This window comes from Aedes aegypti, chromosome 3 (genome assembly GCF_002204515.2).
Source record: "Aedes aegypti strain LVP_AGWG chromosome 3, AaegL5.0 Primary Assembly, whole genome shotgun sequence".
Taxonomy (NCBI): Eukaryota; Metazoa; Arthropoda; class Insecta; order Diptera; family Culicidae; genus Aedes; species Aedes aegypti.
In genome coordinates, this window is record NC_035109.1 from 359,505,601 (window position 1) to 359,526,400 (window position 20,800).

Sequence of the window (20,800 nt, forward strand, 5' to 3'; positions counted from 1 at the left end):
ACAATTTGCAGATAAAATTAAAATTGATCCAAGAATTCGAGGCTCGAAGTAATCAACACGTGATACCAATATCAATATCAACAGATCACCCATCCTACATCATTAGCAAAATGACTCACAGTTAGATGAACACATTTCATTTATCGCTTGTTGGTCGGTTTTTCGTATTCCTTCTTCCCACGGCCCACTGCTGTTGCAGCGGAAATCATTTGCGCATGAAATGGAAATTGAAAAAGTATGCTATGAATTTTATTTTTCAGCCTTATAATTAGCACCAATAGATTGCAAATTTTCTCAGCAATTCATTGGTATATAAACAAATGTATGCTTTCATATTAGAAAACCAAATAATCTTGGGGCAAACAACTGCATGTCTTACGAGCGCACCCACCATCCATGGTAATACCATCCTTTGCCACGTTCAAAGAGTAACGGTTCATTTCTTCAACGGCTAGGGTGGGCATGCGAATTTTCATATAATTTCAATATTACAATTGGAGCAGTCAAATGTATTTCAGAAAAGCATCAGTTAGATAGGTAGTTTACTCATCATTTTCAAATAACCATGGAACATAACAACACTTCCTTATCAGGTTTTAGCAAACATAATTTTATATATTGTTGACATCTGTTCCCTCATGCAAATCATAATTAGTGTGGAAGCGTCAAATCAATTCTAACTCGCGCAAAAGTTTTATCAAGTTGTTGTATATTTCTTTCACTGCTGAACTGGGAACAAAAGTGCGAGATTGCTTCGAATCATAGTCATGTCTTCAGATCATTTATTCTTTGGACTGCGATGAATAATCCCGCTGAAGTAACTGACCCGATTTGATGCCATCGCGCACTTTCATGCACTTTCATTAGCGTTCCCGCACTTGTAAAAACTTTTGCGATAGTCCAGTAGTGAAATAAGTATCATTATGAACTTTCACCATGAAATTGTACTTATCCAAGAAACAAAATATCTCTATCATCAAAACTCATCAACCACCAGAAAGTTTCCCATTAGCTGCAACGTGGATTACTCCTAGAATTCATTTTGCCCACTTGGATGAACTTTGCCTGATTCATCGATCGTTGCATGGCTATCGTTGGCAACTTGATGGCTAATTTTATGAGAAAAATGATGATTTTTAAATCGCGTTTAAAAGACATTCCCGTTTTCCTGCCTAATTTTATTGGAAATATTTTTTTACAGGAATAATCCTTGAGGAAATATCTATCGATGGATGTTTTCCAATTTTCAAAATATGCCCCCAAACAGCTTCTATCAGATGAAATAGCAAGCAATGTCTTATATTTTCGGCATTTCATTTACCACTCAAAAGACATTCCAGCTAAATCTAATAACTTTATGAACATGGTTTCTTCACAAGAAATAATCTCCTTTTAATTTCGAAGAGACAAGTGAGTTTAGAATTTTGAAAAAAGTACTCAAATTTGTTAAAATTGCGATCAAAGTAGCCCGCGCGCATTTCAGACGCGCCACTGACTTGGGCCTTAACTGGAGAAATAGTTGGCAAACGTTTCTGATCTTCTTATTTTCAGCTTTCTGCTAGTGCACAAAGCCAAAATAAAAAGTGCACTGCTGTTGGATGCTTTCTTCGCGAGATTTGTGCCTTTGAAGTTCTAGTGCAATCTTAGAAGTTGATTCCAAACTGTTTCACCTTAATTGCTTCACCAATGCTGGTCCTCTTCATCATCTGTAACCCAACATTACCTTTCTTTCAAATAAGTTACATAGAAAAAAAAAACAACACACGCAGCTTCTGATAGATTCCCAATCGAAGGGAATCTATTTATATTTGCGCACGAAAGGCTCATCTACAACTAAATCCAAGTCTTAAACGAATTCATTACAATCAAAAGAAGCGAGATAAAAAAAGAGAGAGATCATCGATCATTGGCTTTCGGTTCGATCCGTATATGGCACATCTTAACAACTATACTATACTGAGAATGGGACCCTTTCGGTGGACGTTCCTTCCTAGTCCTCTTCGTCGACGATCGGCGGTTGCTTCATCAGCTCGTTGAACAGAACCTGCTGCATTTGCAAGCGAACTTTGAGCTTGACCGGTAGCGGCAGCTGCTTCAGGTACGGATGGATGCTCATCAGGAAGTGATAGTCATCGTCGTGGGGGATTCCTGCTGGGGATTTGGAAGGGACCTTGGCCGGTGGGACCGGAGATTCCTGGGAGCTTACAGATGGACGTTTTCGCTGCTGGAGATTTATCGGCGGAGTGGGGATTTGTTTGGACGTGATTGTGATTTCCGGTAGATTGTTCTGTCGGCGAGGTTCGTGATCCGGTTCTTGGAAGTGGCTGAAATAGAACTCGCCATCATCCGAGGCATCAGCGTCGCGGGATTCCTCACGTTCTTCCTTAACCTTTTTGAACTCCCGAGGATCGATGTCACTGTTTGCGTACGAATGTTCGTTGGCACGGGATTCGGCGGTGGTTGGCGGGACCTCGTGGGTGGCGCTCTGAACGAATTGCATTATTTGGTTCAACTCGTCGTGGCTGTCGCTTTCTAGCTTCTGGTCCAATGTGGCCAGAACCTGATCTCGAAGGAACGAGAGCTTTTTGTAGTGAACCCATTTGGAGATATATCGGTTATCCGGCGGAGAGAAGTATTCTTTCTTCAGTTCAACACGAAAGTTATCTCGTAGGCCCTTCCATTTCATCATCAGGAATTTCTCTGCGAAAGAAAAATCAATACCATGATTATTCGTCAGAACAAGGGTGTCCCACAAAAAAAAAAATCAGTGCTCGGAAAGACGTGGTCATGGAAGTATTTAATGTATAGCATTTTTGTAAAACAAACCGACAATCTTAAAAAGGTTAGAAGTTTTGCCAGATTAATTTTTTTAAACAGTAGGTTTAGATGAAAAATTTGCATGGGTATTGTAGTATTTGGACATTTGTATAAATGTTTTCAAAGCCCTTTAGTTTCAAAAATCTTCAATGAGTATTAGTGGGCACTGAGGCGATATTAGTTTTTGAAAATACTGTGCACCCCCGTTAATTTGAACGGTACTTCATGCAAACCATCGGGGTTCATTTTTAATTTGAACATCTAGTCACCCTGGAAACGTGTTTCTGGTTACCTCTTTCACAGTTTTGTTTTGTTTATGCTTTCCGTTCCACAGCGTTCCATCTCACTTCACTCCGTTCCATAAGCTAAATGACGTTTGAACCATTTTTAATCTGAACGATGTGCTAATTAGCGGGGTACAGATTGAAAAGTGTTCAGAATAAACGTGGTCAAATCAACGGGGGTACCCGGTACTCATTTTTTTATGGACAAAAACCCCATGAAAAATCGATTTATAAGATATTCCAAAGATTTCGATAGGAGTCTCAAAGATTCTCATAGGATTCCACCCCATTACACAGAATGCCGTCACCCCGGATTCCATATACCTGAACGACCCATAACCCATAATTCTAGTATTGCTGGGCATTCAATTCAGAATAGTGTTATTCGGGGTTATGAGTCATTCTTCTTCTTATTCTTCTTCTTGGCATTACGTCCCCACTGCGACAGAGCTGGCAACTCAGCTAAGCGTTCTTATGAGCACTGCCACAGTTATTAACCGAGAGCTTTCTTTGTCAAAATTCAAAGTTGCCATTTTCGCATTCGTATATCGTACGGCAGGTATGGTAGGATACGACTCTATGCACAGGGAAGTCAAGGAAATTTCCTTTACGAAAAGATCCTGGACCGACCGGGAATCAAACCCAGACACCTTCAGCATGGCGTTGCTTTGTAGCCGCGGACTCTAACCACTCGGCTAAGGGAGGCCCCTATTACATAGACCATTTTGTGCAAAATTACCGCTTGAATATGAATATTTTTCTGCGAAAAATTTTTGATCGTTCTAAATCAGTGCTTCCCAAACTACTTGACTTTTGCCCCTTTGAAACCAATATTTTATTTTGGAATCGTCCTCTGATATGTTTTGACATACAGTGGGTTTCCGTTTTTGGCATGCTCCATTTTTGGCACCCCCCGATTTTTGCAACAAAATGGATCCGTTTTTGGCATCATTTTTGAGAACCATTAAAATTTTTAGACTTTTGTAAATATATATATGTGTGTTTTGTATTAGTCATTTGAAAAGCAAGTCAGCTTCATGCTTCTCGTATTCCAGAGCTCAATTTTCGTTAATATTTCCTCAAATTGCACAAACTTCTAGAATAACCGTATGCGCCTATCTATTTCTAAAAGGTCGTGAGCGTTTCATAAAGTCATTAATCTATGAGTATCTCAACAACAGTTCCAATATCTTATCTCTGGCATTCACGCTGTATGACCAGCCCACTTGAGTATACCGGTAGGTGATACACATTCTTCTTCGAATTTGGAAAAGCTCTTTCGAACAAAGCACAAACATCGACAGAAGAGCAACAAAAAGTCTCGCTAGTTCTTTTTCGTCAGTGAGCTAGTTCTTTTTTTCATGGAATTACATGTATAGCACACGTAAAAGCAGCGTCGGGTCTCTTAGCTTTTATAGAATATTTTTGCCAATACCTAGGTGAACAATTGACTCACAAGCTGCTTCTATAAGCTGTTTCGCCACCATGGCACAAGCAAATACAGTCGAAAACACACTTTATTTTCAATAAGGTAATTAAAGCGTGCGATGAATATGATAGAGACTCTGTATAATGTTAGATATTTGAAGAAACAATCCAATGTTTCTCAGGCTAGTATAATGCGTGCCATATCAAGATTTTAATTAAGCTTGTAGGCCACATGGATCAAAATGTCCCTAATGATATCCTGGTGATCATTATCTAGGTTTAAGAGTTTTCTAGCTGTATACTGAAGAATCCTTACGGAATTCTATGTTCTTATAGTGAGCTTCTGGGAATTTTCAGCTCAATCTTGAAAATATTGAGCGAAATCTGGGTATTCCTATCGGACATTAAAGGTTTTATGCGGGATCCTTACGAGGGGCCTTTCTTAGCCGAGTGGTTAGAGTCCGAGGCTACAAAGCAAAGCCATGCTGAAGGTGTCTGGATTTGATTCCCGGTCGGTCCAGGATCTTTTCGAGATGGAAATTTCCTTGACTTCCCTGGGCATAGAGAATCATCGCAACTGCCACACGATATACGAACTTTGACAAAGAAAGCTCTCAGTTAATAACTGTGGAAGTGCTCATAAGAACACTAAGCTGAGAAGCAGGCTCTGTCCCAGTGAGGACGAAATGCCAACAAAAAGAAGAGGAAGAGGTATAATTAATTGCTTTAAAAGCAGTGCAACATCTGTAATTTCTTTGTAAATGCCTAAGGTCTCAGACGTCCTGTAAGTTTCTACCGGAATGCTGTGATTTTCTAGTTGTATTCTGAAGATTTCTAGCAAAATCTTGTGGATACTTAACCTTCCGCGGATGTTAAGAAAAACAACTTAATAAGATACTGGGGTCATTATGACCCAGAAATGTATACCCCTATAAATCAGCGAAATATCAACCGAATAATGAAATTTATGCCGCATTCGAAAGATATACTCCTCAAGATTCTGATCACTACCTGGAATACCGGTTCCGGATCCAGTGGCCACCGGGAATCGGCTACGAAGGGGACCATGTTGGCCACGTGGAATTTCAGTACACTCATTCCAGAAATCTGCAGTCATCACCAAATTGTGTAAGATGCAGGCCATATAGGAATGTACTGTCTTCAGCAAACTTGTTTCGGGGACCAAGAACTTCCACATGGGATACAATTTAGTTCAGAACTCGACCGCGACGTGGCGCTAGCGTCGATATGAACTTCCGGTAGGGGCTAATTATGCGATAACTCGAGATCGCGAGCACATAGAAGGATGCTGTCTTCGGCAAAGTTGCTCAGGAGGATAAGCACTTCCTCATGAGATACAATTTAGTTCAGAACTCGACCACCGCGTGGCGCTAGCGTCGATACGAACTTCCGGTAGGGGCTTATTATGCGATAACTCGAGATTGCGAACACATAGAAGGATTCTGTCTTCGGCAAAGTTGCTCAGGAGGATAAGCACTTCCTCATGAGATACAATTTAGTTCAGAACTCGACCACCGCGTGGCGCTAGCGTCGATATGAACTTCCGGTAGGAGCTAATTAAGCAATAAATCAAGATTGCGAGCATATAGAAGGATGTTGTCTTCGGCAAAGTTGCTCAGGAGGATAAGGACTTCCACATGAGATACAATTTAGTTCAGAACTCGACCGCGACGTGGCGCTAGCGTCGATATGAACTTCCGGTAGGGGCTAATTATGCGATAACTCGAGATTGCGAACACATAGAAGGATGCTGTCTTCGGCATAGTTGCTCAGGAGGATAAGGACTTCCACATGAGATACAATTTAGTTCAGAACTCGACCGCGACGTGGCGCTAGCGTCGATATGAACTTCCGGTAGGGGCTAATTATGCGATAACTCGAGATCGCGAGCACATAGAAGGATGCTGTCTTCGGCAAAGTTGCTCAGGAGGATAAGCACTTCCTCATAAGATACAATTTAGTTCAGAACTCGACCACCGCGTGGCGCTAGCGTCGATATGAACTTCCGGTAGAGGCTAATTATGCGATAACTCGAGATTGCGAACACATAGAAGGATGCTGTCTTCGGCATAGTTGCTCAGGAGGATAAGAACTTCCACATGAGATACAATTTAGTTCAGAACTCGACCGCGACGTGGCGCTAGCGTCGATATGAACTTCCGGTAGGGGCTAATTATGCGATAACTCGAGATCGCGAGCACATAGAAGGATGCTGTCTTCGGCAAAGTTGCTCAGGAGGATAAGCACTTCCTCATGAGATACAATTTAGTTCAGAACTCGACCACCGCGTGGCGCTAGCGTCGATATGAACTTCCGGTAGAGGCTAATCATGCGATAACTCGAGATTGCGAACACATAGAAGGATGCTGTCTTCGGCAAAGTTGCTCAGGAGGATAAGCACTTCCTCATGAGATACAATTTAGTTCAGAACTCGACCGCTGCGTGGCGCTAGCGTCGATATGAACTTCCGGCAGGGGCTAATTATGCGATAACTCGAGATCGCGAGCACATAGAAGGATGCTGTCTTCGGCAAAGTTGCTCAGGAGGATAAGCACTTCCTCATGAGATACAATTTAGTTCAGAACTCGACCACCGCGTGGCGCTAGCGTCGATACGAACTTCCGGTAGGGGCTTATTATGCGATAACTCGAGATTGCGAACACATAGAAGGATTCTGTCTTCGGCAAAGTTGCTCAGGAGGATAAGGACTTCCACATGAGATACAATTTAGTTCAGAACTCAACCGCTGCGTGGCGCTAGCGTCGATATGAACTTCCGGTAGGGGCTAATTATGCAATAACTCGAGATTGCGAGCACATAGAAGGATGCTGTCGGCAAAGTTGTTCAGGAGGATAAGGACTTCCACATGAGATACAATTTAGTTCAGAACTCGACCGCCGCGTGGCGCTAGCGTCGATATGAACCTCCGGTAGAGGCTAATTATGCGATAACTCGAGATTGCGAGCACATACAAAAATGCTGTCTTCGGCTAAGTTGCTCAGGAGGATAAGGACTTCCACATGAGATACAATTTAGTTCAGAACTCGACCGCTGCGTGGCGCTAGCGTCGATATGAACTTCCGGTAGGGGCTAATTATGCGATAATTCGAGATTGCGAGCACATAGAAGGATGCTGTCTTCGGCAAAGTTGCTCAGGAGGATAAGAACTTTCACATGAGAAACAATTTAGTTCAGAACTCAACCGCTGCGTGGCGCTAGCGTCGATATGAACTTCCGGTAGGGGCTAATTATGCGATAACTCGAGATTGCGAGCACATAGAAGGATGCAGTCTTCAGCAAAGTTGCTCAGGAGGATAAGAACTTCCACATGAGATACAATTTAGTTCAGAACTCAACCGCTGCGTGGCGCTAGCGTCGATATGAACTTCCGGTAGGGGCTAATTATGCGATAACTCGAGATTGCGAGCACATAGAAGGATGCTGTCTTCGGCAAAGTTGCTCTGCAGGATAAGAACTTCCACATGAGATACAATTTAGTTCAGAACTCGACCGCTGCGTGGCGCTAGCGTCGATATGAACTTCCGGTAGGGGCTAATTATGCGATAACTCGAGATTGCGAGCACATAGAAGGATGCAGTCTTCAGCAAAGTTGCTCAGGAGGATAAGAACTTCCACATGAGATACAATTTAGTTCAGAACTCAACCGCTGCGTGGCGCTAGCGTCGATATGAACCTCCGGTAGAGGCTAATTATGCGATAACTCGAGATTGCGAGCACATACAAAAATGCTGTCTTCGGCTAAGTTGCTCAGGAGGATAAGGACTTCCACATGAGATACAATTTAGTTCAGAACTCGACCGCTGCGTGGCGCTAGCGTCGATATGAACTTCCGGTAGGGGCTAATTATGCGATAATTCGAGATTGCGAGCACATAGAAGGATGCTGTCTTCGGCAAAGTTGCTCAGGAGGATAAGAACTTTCACATGAGAAACAATTTAGTTCAGAACTCAACCGCTGCGTGGCGCTAGCGTCGATATGAACTTCCGGTAGGGGCTAATTATGCGATAACTCGAGATTGCGAGCACATAGAAGGATGCAGTCTTCAGCAAAGTTGCTCAGGAGGATAAGAACTTCCACATGAGATACAATTTAGTTCAGAACTCAACCGCTGCGTGGCGCTAGCGTCGATATGAACTTCCGGTAGAGGCTAATTATGCGATAACTCGAGATTGCGAGCACATAGAAGTATGCAGTCTTCAGCAAAGTTGCTCAGGAGGATAAGAACTTCCACATGAGATACAGTTTAGTTCAGAACTCGACCGCCGCGTGGCGCTAGCGTCGATATGAACTTCCGGTAGGGGCTAATTATGCGATAACTCGAGATTGCGAGCACATAGAAGGATGCAGTCTTCATCAAAGTTGCTCAGGAGGATAAGGACTTGCAAATGAGATACAATTTAGTTCAGAACTCGACCACCGCGTGGCGCTAGCGTCGATATGGACTTTCGGTAGAAATTACACAGATATTGTCCGTGCATCAGAATCATAGTCCCTACTTATCAAACTAGAGAATCAAATGAATGAAGGATTATGAAACAAATTGTTCAATTTTTTTCCTTGTCTCGATCATTGTCAGACCATTCTCTGCAACTGGGAAAACCGACACTTGTCACTTTCAACAAGGTTTAAAATGTAACAAGGATTAATAAGTGTTCCTTTCATTACTCGAACATCCTGTTCTTCTCGTTTGAAGCAGTCAGGACTAGGGTTCACTGGTATATCTTTTCTCCATAACGCACCATGAAACTGTGACGTACCCGCGTTATGGGTCATTTAGAAGGATGCTGTCTTCCACAAAGTTGCTCGAGCACCCGGTGGATTTGACGTCGATTTGTATTTCCGATAGAGGTTAATTATTAGAGGGGGTTTTCACATTTTTTGAGCTCAAACACGACCCGTACCCGACTTACTTTATTTTTATTTAAACCCGGACCCGACCCGTACTCAGACCTGACCCGAACTTGAAAAAAAAATCCGCTGTTCAAATCCAAATCTGACACGAAACCTAAGCATTTTTTGTAAGAAAAGACCGAGTTTTCAAAATAGATCAATTCATCGTTTCTGATGCATAAGGAAGCTTTTTGGTTGTTACTCTTACCACAACTCTTACTAAAGTCCACCTAAATCCGAATTTTTACAAGCCCGATTCCGACGTACTCGAAAAAAATGTTCTAGCCTTCAAATCCGTCCCGAACCATTCGAGTCCGGATTTGAAAACCCGAGACCCAACTTATAGAAGGATGCTGTCTGCGGTAAAATTGTTCGAGAGAATAAGGAATTAGTCATGAACATACGTTAAAAATTTAACCAGCATGTGGTGCTGGCGTCTATATGTATTTCCAGAAGGAACTCTTTTTTGAAGGTTTTATCTTCGGCAAAGTTGTTCAGTTTGTTTTAATTCTGCGTAGTAAATTCCGCGTGACGCTCGTCATTATATTGCTCTTATATGATATGAACTCTGAACTTGTGGGCTTCGTGGCCGTGCGGTTAGTGTCGTCAGGCAATGAGTGCATCGTGTCATGGGGTGTGGGTTCGATTCCCGCTGCAGCCATTGAAACTTTTCGTGAGGAATGTTTCTCGGCTGTACCATTGGAGCATGCTTATTCTTTGTCTAGTGTTAAGTAACAGTCTGTGCAGCTAAATGGCTGAAGACGGTGTCCGTGTCTTTTAACTACACGATCCACGAAATATATGTTACGATATAAACTACAGTCGACTCTCCATAACTCGATATTCAAGGGACCATCGACTTATAGAATTATGGTATAATAGAATATACCGACACAAAATCGAAGGAACTAATTTTTGTATTTCCAATATTTTTATTATCATTTTTGTAAGAAAGCAGTATTATTTTGTTGATAGCATTTTACAAACTATTATTTGAAAACATTTTTCGAAGTGCTCGAAAAATCACGTTATTTTTACTGACAATAGTTTTTATCATTTTCATGTCATTACAACTTGTAAGTATTTATTCACCTTCAAACAAAAATTAAATCACGTTTCCCCAAAAAAGAAAAAAAAAATTAAAATAGATATCGAGTTATGGAGAGAAATTCACATCTCACGTAACATCAACTTGTGGAGATATCGAGTTACAGAAATATCGACTTATGGAGAGCAAAATGTATGGAAATTCGAAGGAACCGGAGAATCCATCTAGTTATAGAGTATTTCGGGTTAGAGAATATCGAGTTGTGGAGAGTCGATTGTATATAATATAAAATAAGCTCTATGATATGATATGAACTATATTGTACTCACTTCTAAAATTCCAACAAGAGTTCAGATACAGATAACGTCATGAAGTTGCAAAAACAATTACTTCTAGTTTTCTTTAGAAGTTGTTGCAGTAACTGTGCACTTTAGTTTTTAATTGGATCCGGAGGAATCTTATGACTTTATACCAGTTATTCCTTCTGGATTTCCTCCAAAAAGTTATCTAGATCTCACGACGTAGTTCACATCGGAGTTATTCAAAGGATATAGTCCAGTAACCTTAAATGATTTGTATGATGGATTCTACAGTTATTTACCGAGAGCTCATCCGATGGAGTACAAACCCATGCCCTTCTGTCCTCATCCTCTCGAAATATCTCCAGAGACACTCCCAAAGATTTTTTCAGGAAATTTTTCGAACATTCCTCCAAGTATTTTACCAGAAAATAATCCAAGCTATTCTGTACCTTAATCTCTACAATGATTTCTTCTGGGGTTCCCTAGGACTTTTGCCAGAGATTCATTCAGGAAGAACTTTTGTTTGCCATGCATGGAATAGCTTCCTCCAGGGAGTCGACATGGAATTTTTACAAGGATTCCTACAAAAAAAAATATGTATAAGGATTTCTTCAGAGATTTCGCAAAGGTTTCCAGCAGAAATGTCTTAAGTGATTCCTTCGTAGATTCCTCCAACAAAATCTTTATTGGGATTCTTTCAGGATTTTTTCCAAGGGTTCCTCCAGGATTCGTTTTAGGAATACTTCGAAATTTCTCCGGAGATTTCTCCAGGGATTTTTTAAGTTATTTCTTCTGGTATTCCTCTATAAAATTTTCCACAGACTTTTGCAAGGATTTCTCCAGGAAAGTGTCTTCAAGGATTCTTGCACAGATATCTCCAAGGCTTTCTCCAGGAATTCCTCCATGAATAACACTTAAAACAATTTCTTCAAGGATTACTAAAGATGTTTCTCTAGTGATATCTTCAGAATTTTTTCCGAGGTTAGTAGTGTTTGATCCTTTGGTCGCGTTGCTTGCTCCTGCGGGGGCGAGTGATACGGACAGGATCAATCGTGTTGCGCGTCACTCGCGCGGCACGATAGTATATAAGAGTCGCGGATCGCGTGATTAGTGTTAGTAGTGTTTGATCCTTTGGTCACGTTGCTTGCTCCTGCGAGGGCGAACGATTCGGCTTGTTCGGCATACAATTCATTTATCGAATAATATCGCGAATCCGGTCAGGCGTGAATATATCAAGGATCGCATCATCAACTCAAGATGACTCCCAGATCCTTACCTTATCCCACTAACCCAATATCCTTTCCATGACAACTATGGAGATGCAGAAGATTCTTCGGTCTCTAAAACCAATGGTTGTCTAACTAACATTCCTTCCCTTCCCCGATGACCGTAAGGACGTGGCCGGCGCCGTTATTGACTTCTAAAGTTTGAGCTCTCGATTTGTGCACATTGAAGATTGGTAAGCTAATCCCAAGCCCCATTCACTAAATCACTGTGCAACTTCGATTGCTCTGGTTAATCAAGGAGTAGCAACTACGAATTGTACGGTCATTTATGCTCATGCTCATGCTCATGCTCATGCTGATATCTTCAGAATTTTTTCCGAGGATTCCTCCACGGATACATACAAAAATATCTCCAAGCAGTTCTCTCGAGATTCGTTCAGAAATTATTCCGGGATTCCTCCAGGGATGATTCTACGAGGAAATTCTACAAGGATTCCACAAGGAATTTCTGCAGGTGTTCTAAAACTCACGAATTACTCAAGGAAATTTCATGAAACGCCTCAAGAATTTCTCAAGGTAATCTTCCAGGGATTCCCCAAGAATTTCTCCAGGGATTCGTACTGGGTCTTCAATAATACTCCATGGATTCCCCCAAGAGTTCTTCTTGAAATTTCTCTAGAGATTCTTCCATTAATTCCTGCTAGAATATTATCAGAACTTATGCTAAAAATTTCTCCATGGATTTCATTAAAAAAAAAAATCTCTACATATCCTACAGTAAAATCTCTATAATTTTTTTTTTTGAAGATCTATTCATGGATTTCTTTAGTTATTTTACCTTAGATTTTTCGAGAAATTTTTCCAATTCAATACTCCTATAAGGATTCTTTCAGGGATTTATCCAACAAAAATCTACAGGGGTTTTTCCAGCAAAAAATCTACAGGGGTTTTTTTTCCAGGGATTTCTCTAGCGATTCCACCTGCAAAATTTCTACATCGATTCTTCCAAGGATACCTCCATTCATCAGTGATTCCTCCAAAGATGTCTCCAAGAGTCCTTCATGGATGCCTACACTGCCCATATCTGCATATTTGTCACATTCGACATTTTTGACAAATTGAAGTTAATACCATGGAGAGTCATCAAATGATAAATACTTTCGATCAGCTTACTGAAATATGTGAGATTGTTCTAGAAAATTCGAAAAAATACCAAGTTGTTTTGTCACATTGGTAATTATACCCGCATAACAGTAACATTGAGATTATAAATGAGCCTCGTAATGTAACAGCAATGAAATTTCTACCAGAATTTTTTTTCTGACTATTCACCTAGTATGCGATATGAGTTGTAAAAAATATCAGCCTCAAATAAGCACTTTTGAGTTCCTGTTAATTTTTAGTAATTTTAGTTTCCTCCCATACTGTCATCAAATGTACTCTTGGTATTCCATTTACTCAATGCCTACTTTTGTCGAATGTTACAAATATGCAGTTATGGGCAGTACATGAGTCTATCCAAAGACTCCTACAGAGATTTCTCTATGCAAATCTTTACAGGAATTCCTGCAGAGATTTCTCCAGCTTTTTCTTCAGGAATTTCTCCAAGGATCGCTACACAAAAATCTCTACATGGTTTCCTGTAGATATCGTTTCAGGAATGAACTGGTAGAGATTTGACTGTATATATAAATGAAATATGAGTTTCGTCTACGCAGTCTTCATCATAAATAGAACGTTGAAAAAAATAGAGACTGCGTAACTGAAAAGCATGTATGCTGTTCCGGGGATTTTTGTAAGGAATTCCTCCACAGCTTTCCTCGAGAATCCCTTCTTGGGCTCTTGCAAGAATTTCTCCAGCGATCCCTATAAGAACTCATAAAATAATTTCTTGTAAAATCCCCAATTGAATGGTAGAATCTCTGGAATAATTCGTTATAGAATTCCTGGAGCGATCCCTGGAGGAAATCTTAGAATTAAATCCTAGAGGAATCTTCAGAGGACTACCAGCGGAATGTCTGGAGAATTCACTGTGGAAATATTTTAAGTAATCCTTGAAGAAATGTTTCATAGAGAAACTTCTGACATTCTGCAAAAATCTTCTTGGAGGAATCTTTAGGGGAATCTCTTATTTTTTATTAGAGGAATGTCAGGAGAAATCGCTTGAAGAATCTTTGGAAGAATCGCTGGAGAAGTGCTTGAAGTAATCTATGCAATAATTCCTGGAAAAGTTCCCTGAGGATGGATTAATTCCCGGAGAAATCTATCTGGAGTGAATTCTTCAGAGTTTTTTGCAATTCCCTCACAGGTCTTTTTTATTGAATTCTTCGACGATCTGATTTTAAAATTGTTTCCGGTATTTCTCAAGTTATTATTTTTGGATTTGACGGAATAATAGTCTGATTTTTTTCTAAAGGATAATTTTGAATTTTATCAAGAGGATTTTTTAAAAACACTTCAGAGTACTTTTTAATAATGCGTCCCAATGAAGCTATTTTTGGAATTCCTCCAGCTGTTCTTTCTAGTATTCTAGTATCTAGTCCACAAGATATTTCCAACATTCGTTCGAGTTGATGTATGAATTCCTGCACGGTCATTTATTCAATCTAATTTGATTCTTCTAATCCTTTATTATAGAATTCTACGAGAAATTTGGATTTTTGGAATTTTTTCATTGGTGTTTGCGAAATTGCTTAATTTTTTTTACAAACCTTTTTTCAAGATAATCTGACGAAATTTTTCTGAGTTCTTCCTGCCAAAATTGTTATCATACAAAACCTTTATGCAAATACTTGTTGAAATTTCTGCAGAAGCTGATTCAAAAGAAATGTCCAGAAGTTAACGGAGAAGAATGTTTTATTTTGGCGTTACTATCCTGTTAATTATTATTACTTACGCAAAAATAATTGATTCTGAATCAAATCAACTACTTCAGCACTAAATTTTACTTTAAATCAAATTCACACATTCTATTGATTTTACAGTGATACCTCCATGAGTCGATGTTCCATGACTCGATATCGACTCATGGGACCATAGTAAAAACAAATTTTCATGGTTACTATGATGGTTCCTAGAAGCAGCTATCCAAAGGAATGCTGTTCCATGACTCGATATTTCCATGAGTCGATGGTCCCTTCAATATCAACTCATGGATGTTTCACTGTACTATAAGTTTTTATTTATCTCAATTATAATATTGATAATTATCACTATCCGAACACATTCACATCTTTATACTTCAAGTCATGCTCGCAAATCTACTTACTCTAACTTGCGAAGAATAGTGTAGGTGATTAGATAATCACAACTCAAGCAGAAGATTACGTTCAAATTAAAGTTTATGACGTGCACTTTTTTAAGTAGGGGTGAGAAAATGTAGGAAGTTCTTATGAAATGTGCTCAAGAGTTTCTTTCGGAATTCTATCTCTTATTTCTTCTAGGGATACGCCACAGAATTTTTTTTTCGGGGACATCCTTATAAATTATTTCCTAGGAGAGACCAGACAGTTCTCCTCAAGGCGTAATTTTATCAATTTATTTATTTATCCAATGATTTTAAAAATTACTCCTTAAATTACTGTTTCGTTCTTTTTGGAGTTTCTCACGAATTTCTTTCAGCAATTTATTTCTTTGTTTACATTAAAAAATTGGCCACGTGGTGGTCAAGTTCTGAACTAAATTGTATCTCATGAGGAAGTGCTTATCCTCCTGAGCAACTTTGCCGAAGACAGCGTCCTTCTATGTGTTCGCATTCTCGAGTTATCGCATAATTAGCATCTACCGGAAGTTCGTATCGACGCTAGCGCCACGCGGTGGTCGAGTTCTGAAATAAATTGTATCTCATGTGGAAGTGCTTATCCTCCTGAGCAACTTTGCCGAAGACAGAATCCTTATGTGTGTTCGCAATCTCGAGTTATCGCATAATTAGCTCCTACCGGAAGTTCATATCGACGCTAGCGCCACGCAGCGGTCGAGTTCTGAACTAAATTGTATCTCATGAGGAAGTGCTTATCCTCCTGAGCAACTTTGCCGAAGACAGCGTCCTTCTATGTGTTCGCATTCTCGAGTTATCGCATAATTAGCATCTACCGGAAATTCGCATCGACGCTAGCGCCACGCGGTGTCGAGTTCTGAAATAAATTGTATCTCATGTGGAAGTGCTTATCCTCCTGAGCAACTTTGCCGAAGACAGCATCCTTCTGTGTGTTCGCAATCTCGAGTTATCGCATAATTAGCTCCTACCGGAAGTTTCATATCGACGCTAACGCCACGCAGCGGTTGAGTTCTGAACTAAATTGTATCTCATGTGGAAGTCCTTATCATCCTGAGCAACTTTGTCGAAGACAGCATCCTTCTATGTGCTCGCAATCTCGAGTTATCGCATAATTAGCTCCTATCGGAAGTTCATACCGACGCTAGCGCCACGCAGCGGTCGAGTTCTGAACTAAATTGTATCTCATGTGGAAGTGCTTATCCTCCTGAGCAACTTTGCCGAAGACAGCGTCCTTCTATGTGTTCGCATTCTCGAGTTATCGCATAATTAGCATCTACCGGAAGTTCGTATCGACGCTAAGCGCCACGCGGTGGTCGAGTTCTGAAATAAATTGTATCTCATGTGGAAGTGCTTATCCTCCTGAGCAACTTTGCCGAAGACAGAATCCTTCTGTGTGTTCGCAAATCTCGAGTTATCGCATAATTAGCCCCTACCGGAAGTTCATATCGACGCTAGCGCCACGCGGTGGTCGAGTTCTGAACTAAATTGTATCTCATGTGGAATTGCTTATCCTCCTGAGCAACTTTGCCGAAGACAGAATCCTTCTGTGTGTTCGCAATCTCGAGTTATCGCATAATTAGCCTCCACCGGAAGTTCATCACGACGCTAGTGCCACGCAGCGGTCGAGTTCTGAACTAAATTGTATCTCATGAGGAAGTGCTTATCCTCCTGAGCAACTTTGCCGAAGACAGCATCCTTCTATGTGCTCGCAATCTCGAGTTATCGCATAATTAGCTCCTATCGGAAGTTCATACGACGCTAGCGCCACGCAGCGGTCGAGTTCTGAACTAAATTGTATCTCATGTGGAAGTGCTTATCCTCCTGAGCAACTTTGCCGAAGACAGCGTCCTTCTATGTGTTCGCATTCTCGAGTTATCGCATAATTAGCATCTACCGGAAGTTCGTATCGACGCTAGCGCCACGCGGTGGTCGAGTTCTGAAATAAATTGTATCTCATGTGGAAGTGCTTATCCTCCTGAGCAACTTTGCCGAAGACAGAATCCTTCTGTGTGTTCGCAATCTCGAGTTATCGCATAATTAGCCTCCACCGGAAGTTCATCACGACGCTAGTGCCACGCAGCGGTCGAGTTCTGAACTAAATTGTATCTCATGAGGAAGTGCTTATCCTCCTGAGCAACTTTGCCGAAGACAGAATCCTTCTGTGTGTCGCAATCTCGAGTATTCGCATAATTAGCCCCTACCGGAAGTTCATATCGACGCTAGCGCCACGCGGTGGTCGAGTTCTGAACTAAATGTATCTCATGTGGAAATGCTTATCCTCCTGAGCAACTTTGCCGAAGACAGAATCCTCTATGTGTTTCGCAATCTCGAGTTATCGCATAATTAGCTCCACCGGAAGTTCATCACGACGCTAGTGCCACGCAGCGGTCGAGTTCTGACTAAATTGTATCTCATGTGGAAGTGCTTATCCTCCTGAGCAACTTTGCCGAAGACAGCGTCCTTCTATGTGTTCGCATTCTCGAGTTATCGCATAATTAGCATCTACCGGAAGTTCGTATCGACGCTAGCGCCACGCGGTGGTCGAGTTCTGAAATAAATTGTATCTCATGTGGAAGTGCTTATCCTCCTGAGCAACTTTGCCGAAGACAGAATCCTTCTGTGTGTTCGCAATCTCGAGTTTTCGCATAATTAGCCCCTACCGGAAGTTCATATCGACGCTAGCGCCACGCGGTGGTCGAGTTCTGAACTAAATTGTATCTCATGTGGAAATGCTTATCCTCCTGAGCAACTTTGCCGAAGACAGAATCCTTCTGTGTGTTCGCAATTCGAGTTATCGCATAATTAGCCTCCACCGGAAGTTCATCACGACGCTAGTGCCACGCAGCGGTCGAGTTCTGAACTAAATTGTATCTCATGAGGAATTGCTTATCCTCCTGAGCAACTTTGCTGAAGACAGCATCCTTCTATGTGCTCGCAATCTCGAGTTATCGCATAATTAGCTCCTATCGGAAGTTCATACCGACGCTAGCGCCACGCAGCGGTCGAGTTCTGAACTAAATTGTATCTCATGTGGAAGTGCTTATCCTCCTGAGCAACTTTGCCGAAGACAGCGTCCTTCTATGTGTTCGCATTCTCGAGTTATCGCATAATTAGCTCTACCGGAAGTTCGTATCGACGCTAGCGCCACGCGGTGGTCGAGTTCTGAAATAAATTGTATCTCATGTGGAAGTGCTTATCCTCCTGAGCAACTTTGCCGAAGACAGAATCCTTCTGTGTGTTCGCAATCTCGAGTTATCGCATAATTAGCCCTACCGGAAGTTCATATCGACGCTAGCGCCACGCGGTGGTCGAGTTCTGAACTAAATTGTATCTCATGTGGAAATGCTTATCCTCCTGAGCAACTTTGCCGAAGACAGAATCCTTCTGTGTGTTCGCAATCTCGAGTTATCGCATAATTAGCCCCTACCGGAAGTTCATATCGACGCTAGCGCCACGCAGCGGTCGAGTTCTGAACTAAATTGTATCTTATGAGGAAGTGCTTATCCTCCTGAGCAACTTTGCCGAAGACAGCATCCTTCTATGTGTTCGCAATCTCGAGTTATCGCATAATTAGCCTCACCGGAAGTTCATCACGACGCTAGTGCCACGCAGCGGTCGAGTTCTGAAATAAATTGTATCTCATGTGGAAGTTCTTATCCTCCTGAGCAACTTTGCTGAAGACAGCATCCTTCTATGTGCTCGCAATCTCTGTTATCGCATAATTAGCCCCTACCGGAAGTTCATATCCACGCTAGCGCCACGCGGTGGTCGAGTTCTGAACTAAATTGTATCTTATGAGGAAGTGCTTATCCTCCTGAGCAACTTTGCCGAAGACAGCATCCTTCTATGTGTTCGCAATCTCGAGTTATCGCATAATTAGCCTCCACCGGAAGTTCATCACGACGCTAGTGCCACGCGGTGGTCGAGTTCTGAACTAAATTGTATCTCATGTGGAAGTGCTTATCCTCCTGAGCAACTTTGCCGAAGACAGAATCCTTCTGTGTGTTCGCAATCTCGTTATCGCATAATTAGCCCCTACCGGAAGTTCATATCGACGCTAGCGCCACGCGGTGGTCGAGTTCTGAACTAAATTGTATCTTATGTGGAAATGCTTATCCTCCTGAGCAACTTTGCCGAAGACAGAATCCTTCTGTGTGTTCGCAATCTCGAGTTATCGCATAATTAGCCCCTACCGGAAGTTCATATCGACGCTAGCGCCACGCAGCGGTCGAGTTCTGAACTAAATTGTATCTCATGAGGAAGTGCTTATCCTCCTGAGCAACTTTGCCGAAGACAGCATCCTTCTATGTGCTCGCAATCTCGTGTTATCGCATAATTAGCCTTTACCGAAAGTCCATATCGACGCTAGCGCCACACGGTGGTCGAGTTCTGAACTAAATTGTATCTCATGTGGAAGTCCTTATCCTCCTGAGCAACTTTGCCGAAGACAACCCTTCTATGTGCTCGCAATCTTGATTTATTGCATAATTAGCTCCTACCGGAAGTTCATTCGACGCTAGCGCCACGCGGTGGTCGATTTCTGAACTAAATTGTATCTCATGTGGAAGTTCTTATCCTCCTGAGCAACTTTGCCGAAGACAGAATCCTTCTATGTGTTCGCAATCTCGAGTTATCGCATAATTAGCCCCTACCGGAAGTTCATATCGACGCTGCGCCACGCGGTGGTCGAGTTCTGAACTAAATTGTATCTCATGTGGAAGTTCTTATCCTCCTGAGCAACTTTGCTGAAGACTGCATCCTTCTATGTGCTCGAAATCTCGTGTATCGCATAATTAGCCCTTATCGAAAGTCCATATCGACGCTAGCGCCACACGGTGGTCGAGTTCTGAACTAAATTGTATCTCATGTGGAAATGCTTATCCTCCTGAGCAACTTTGCCGAAGACAGAATCCTTCTGTGTGTTCGCAATCTCGAGTTATCGCATAATTAGCCCTACCGGAAGTTCATATCGACGCTAGCGCCACGCAGCGGTCGAGTTCTGAACTAAATTGTATCTCATGAGGAAGTGCTTATCCTCCTGAGCAACTTTGCCGAAGACAGCATCCTTCTATGTGCTCGCAATCTCGTGTTATCGCATAATTAGCCCCCCCCCCCCCCCCCTCCCCGCCCCCGCCCCCGCGCCTCACCCTACCCCCCTCCACACCCCACCCTGTATTTCAGCCCAGCGAAAGTCATATCGACGCTTTAGCGGCCAACAATTAGGGCATGTTTCGCGTGGTTCGATTGTTCTGACGTATCAATTGGGTAGATCCTCATGTGGAAAAAAGTACACTTATACACTCAACTTGGAACAAAGCTTTGCCTCAGGAAAGAACAAGCATCCTAGTACCATATGATGCTCGAATCGTGATTTCATTTGCATAATTAGGCGCTTCTCACTAAACCCAGGAACAAGTCATGAGGAATATATCCCAATAATTAAGTTTCAGATATCGATACGAGTGGACGTCTAATATTTTCTAAGC

General features: G+C 41.8%; 1 protein-coding gene across 1 annotated transcript in view; it reads right to left on the reverse strand.

Annotated features, from left to right (window-relative positions):
- Positions 1-1,766: 1,766 nt before the first annotated feature.
- Positions 1,767-20,800, reverse strand: part of LOC5569953 — a 38,276-nt gene continuing 19,242 nt past the window's right edge. The window contains exon 2 of the mRNA XM_001658806.2: positions 1,767-2,700. Within this exon, the coding sequence (XP_001658856.2) occupies positions 1,991-2,700 (710 nt within the window). The 3' untranslated portion in view covers positions 1,767-1,990. The remainder of the gene's footprint in view (positions 2,701-20,800) is intronic.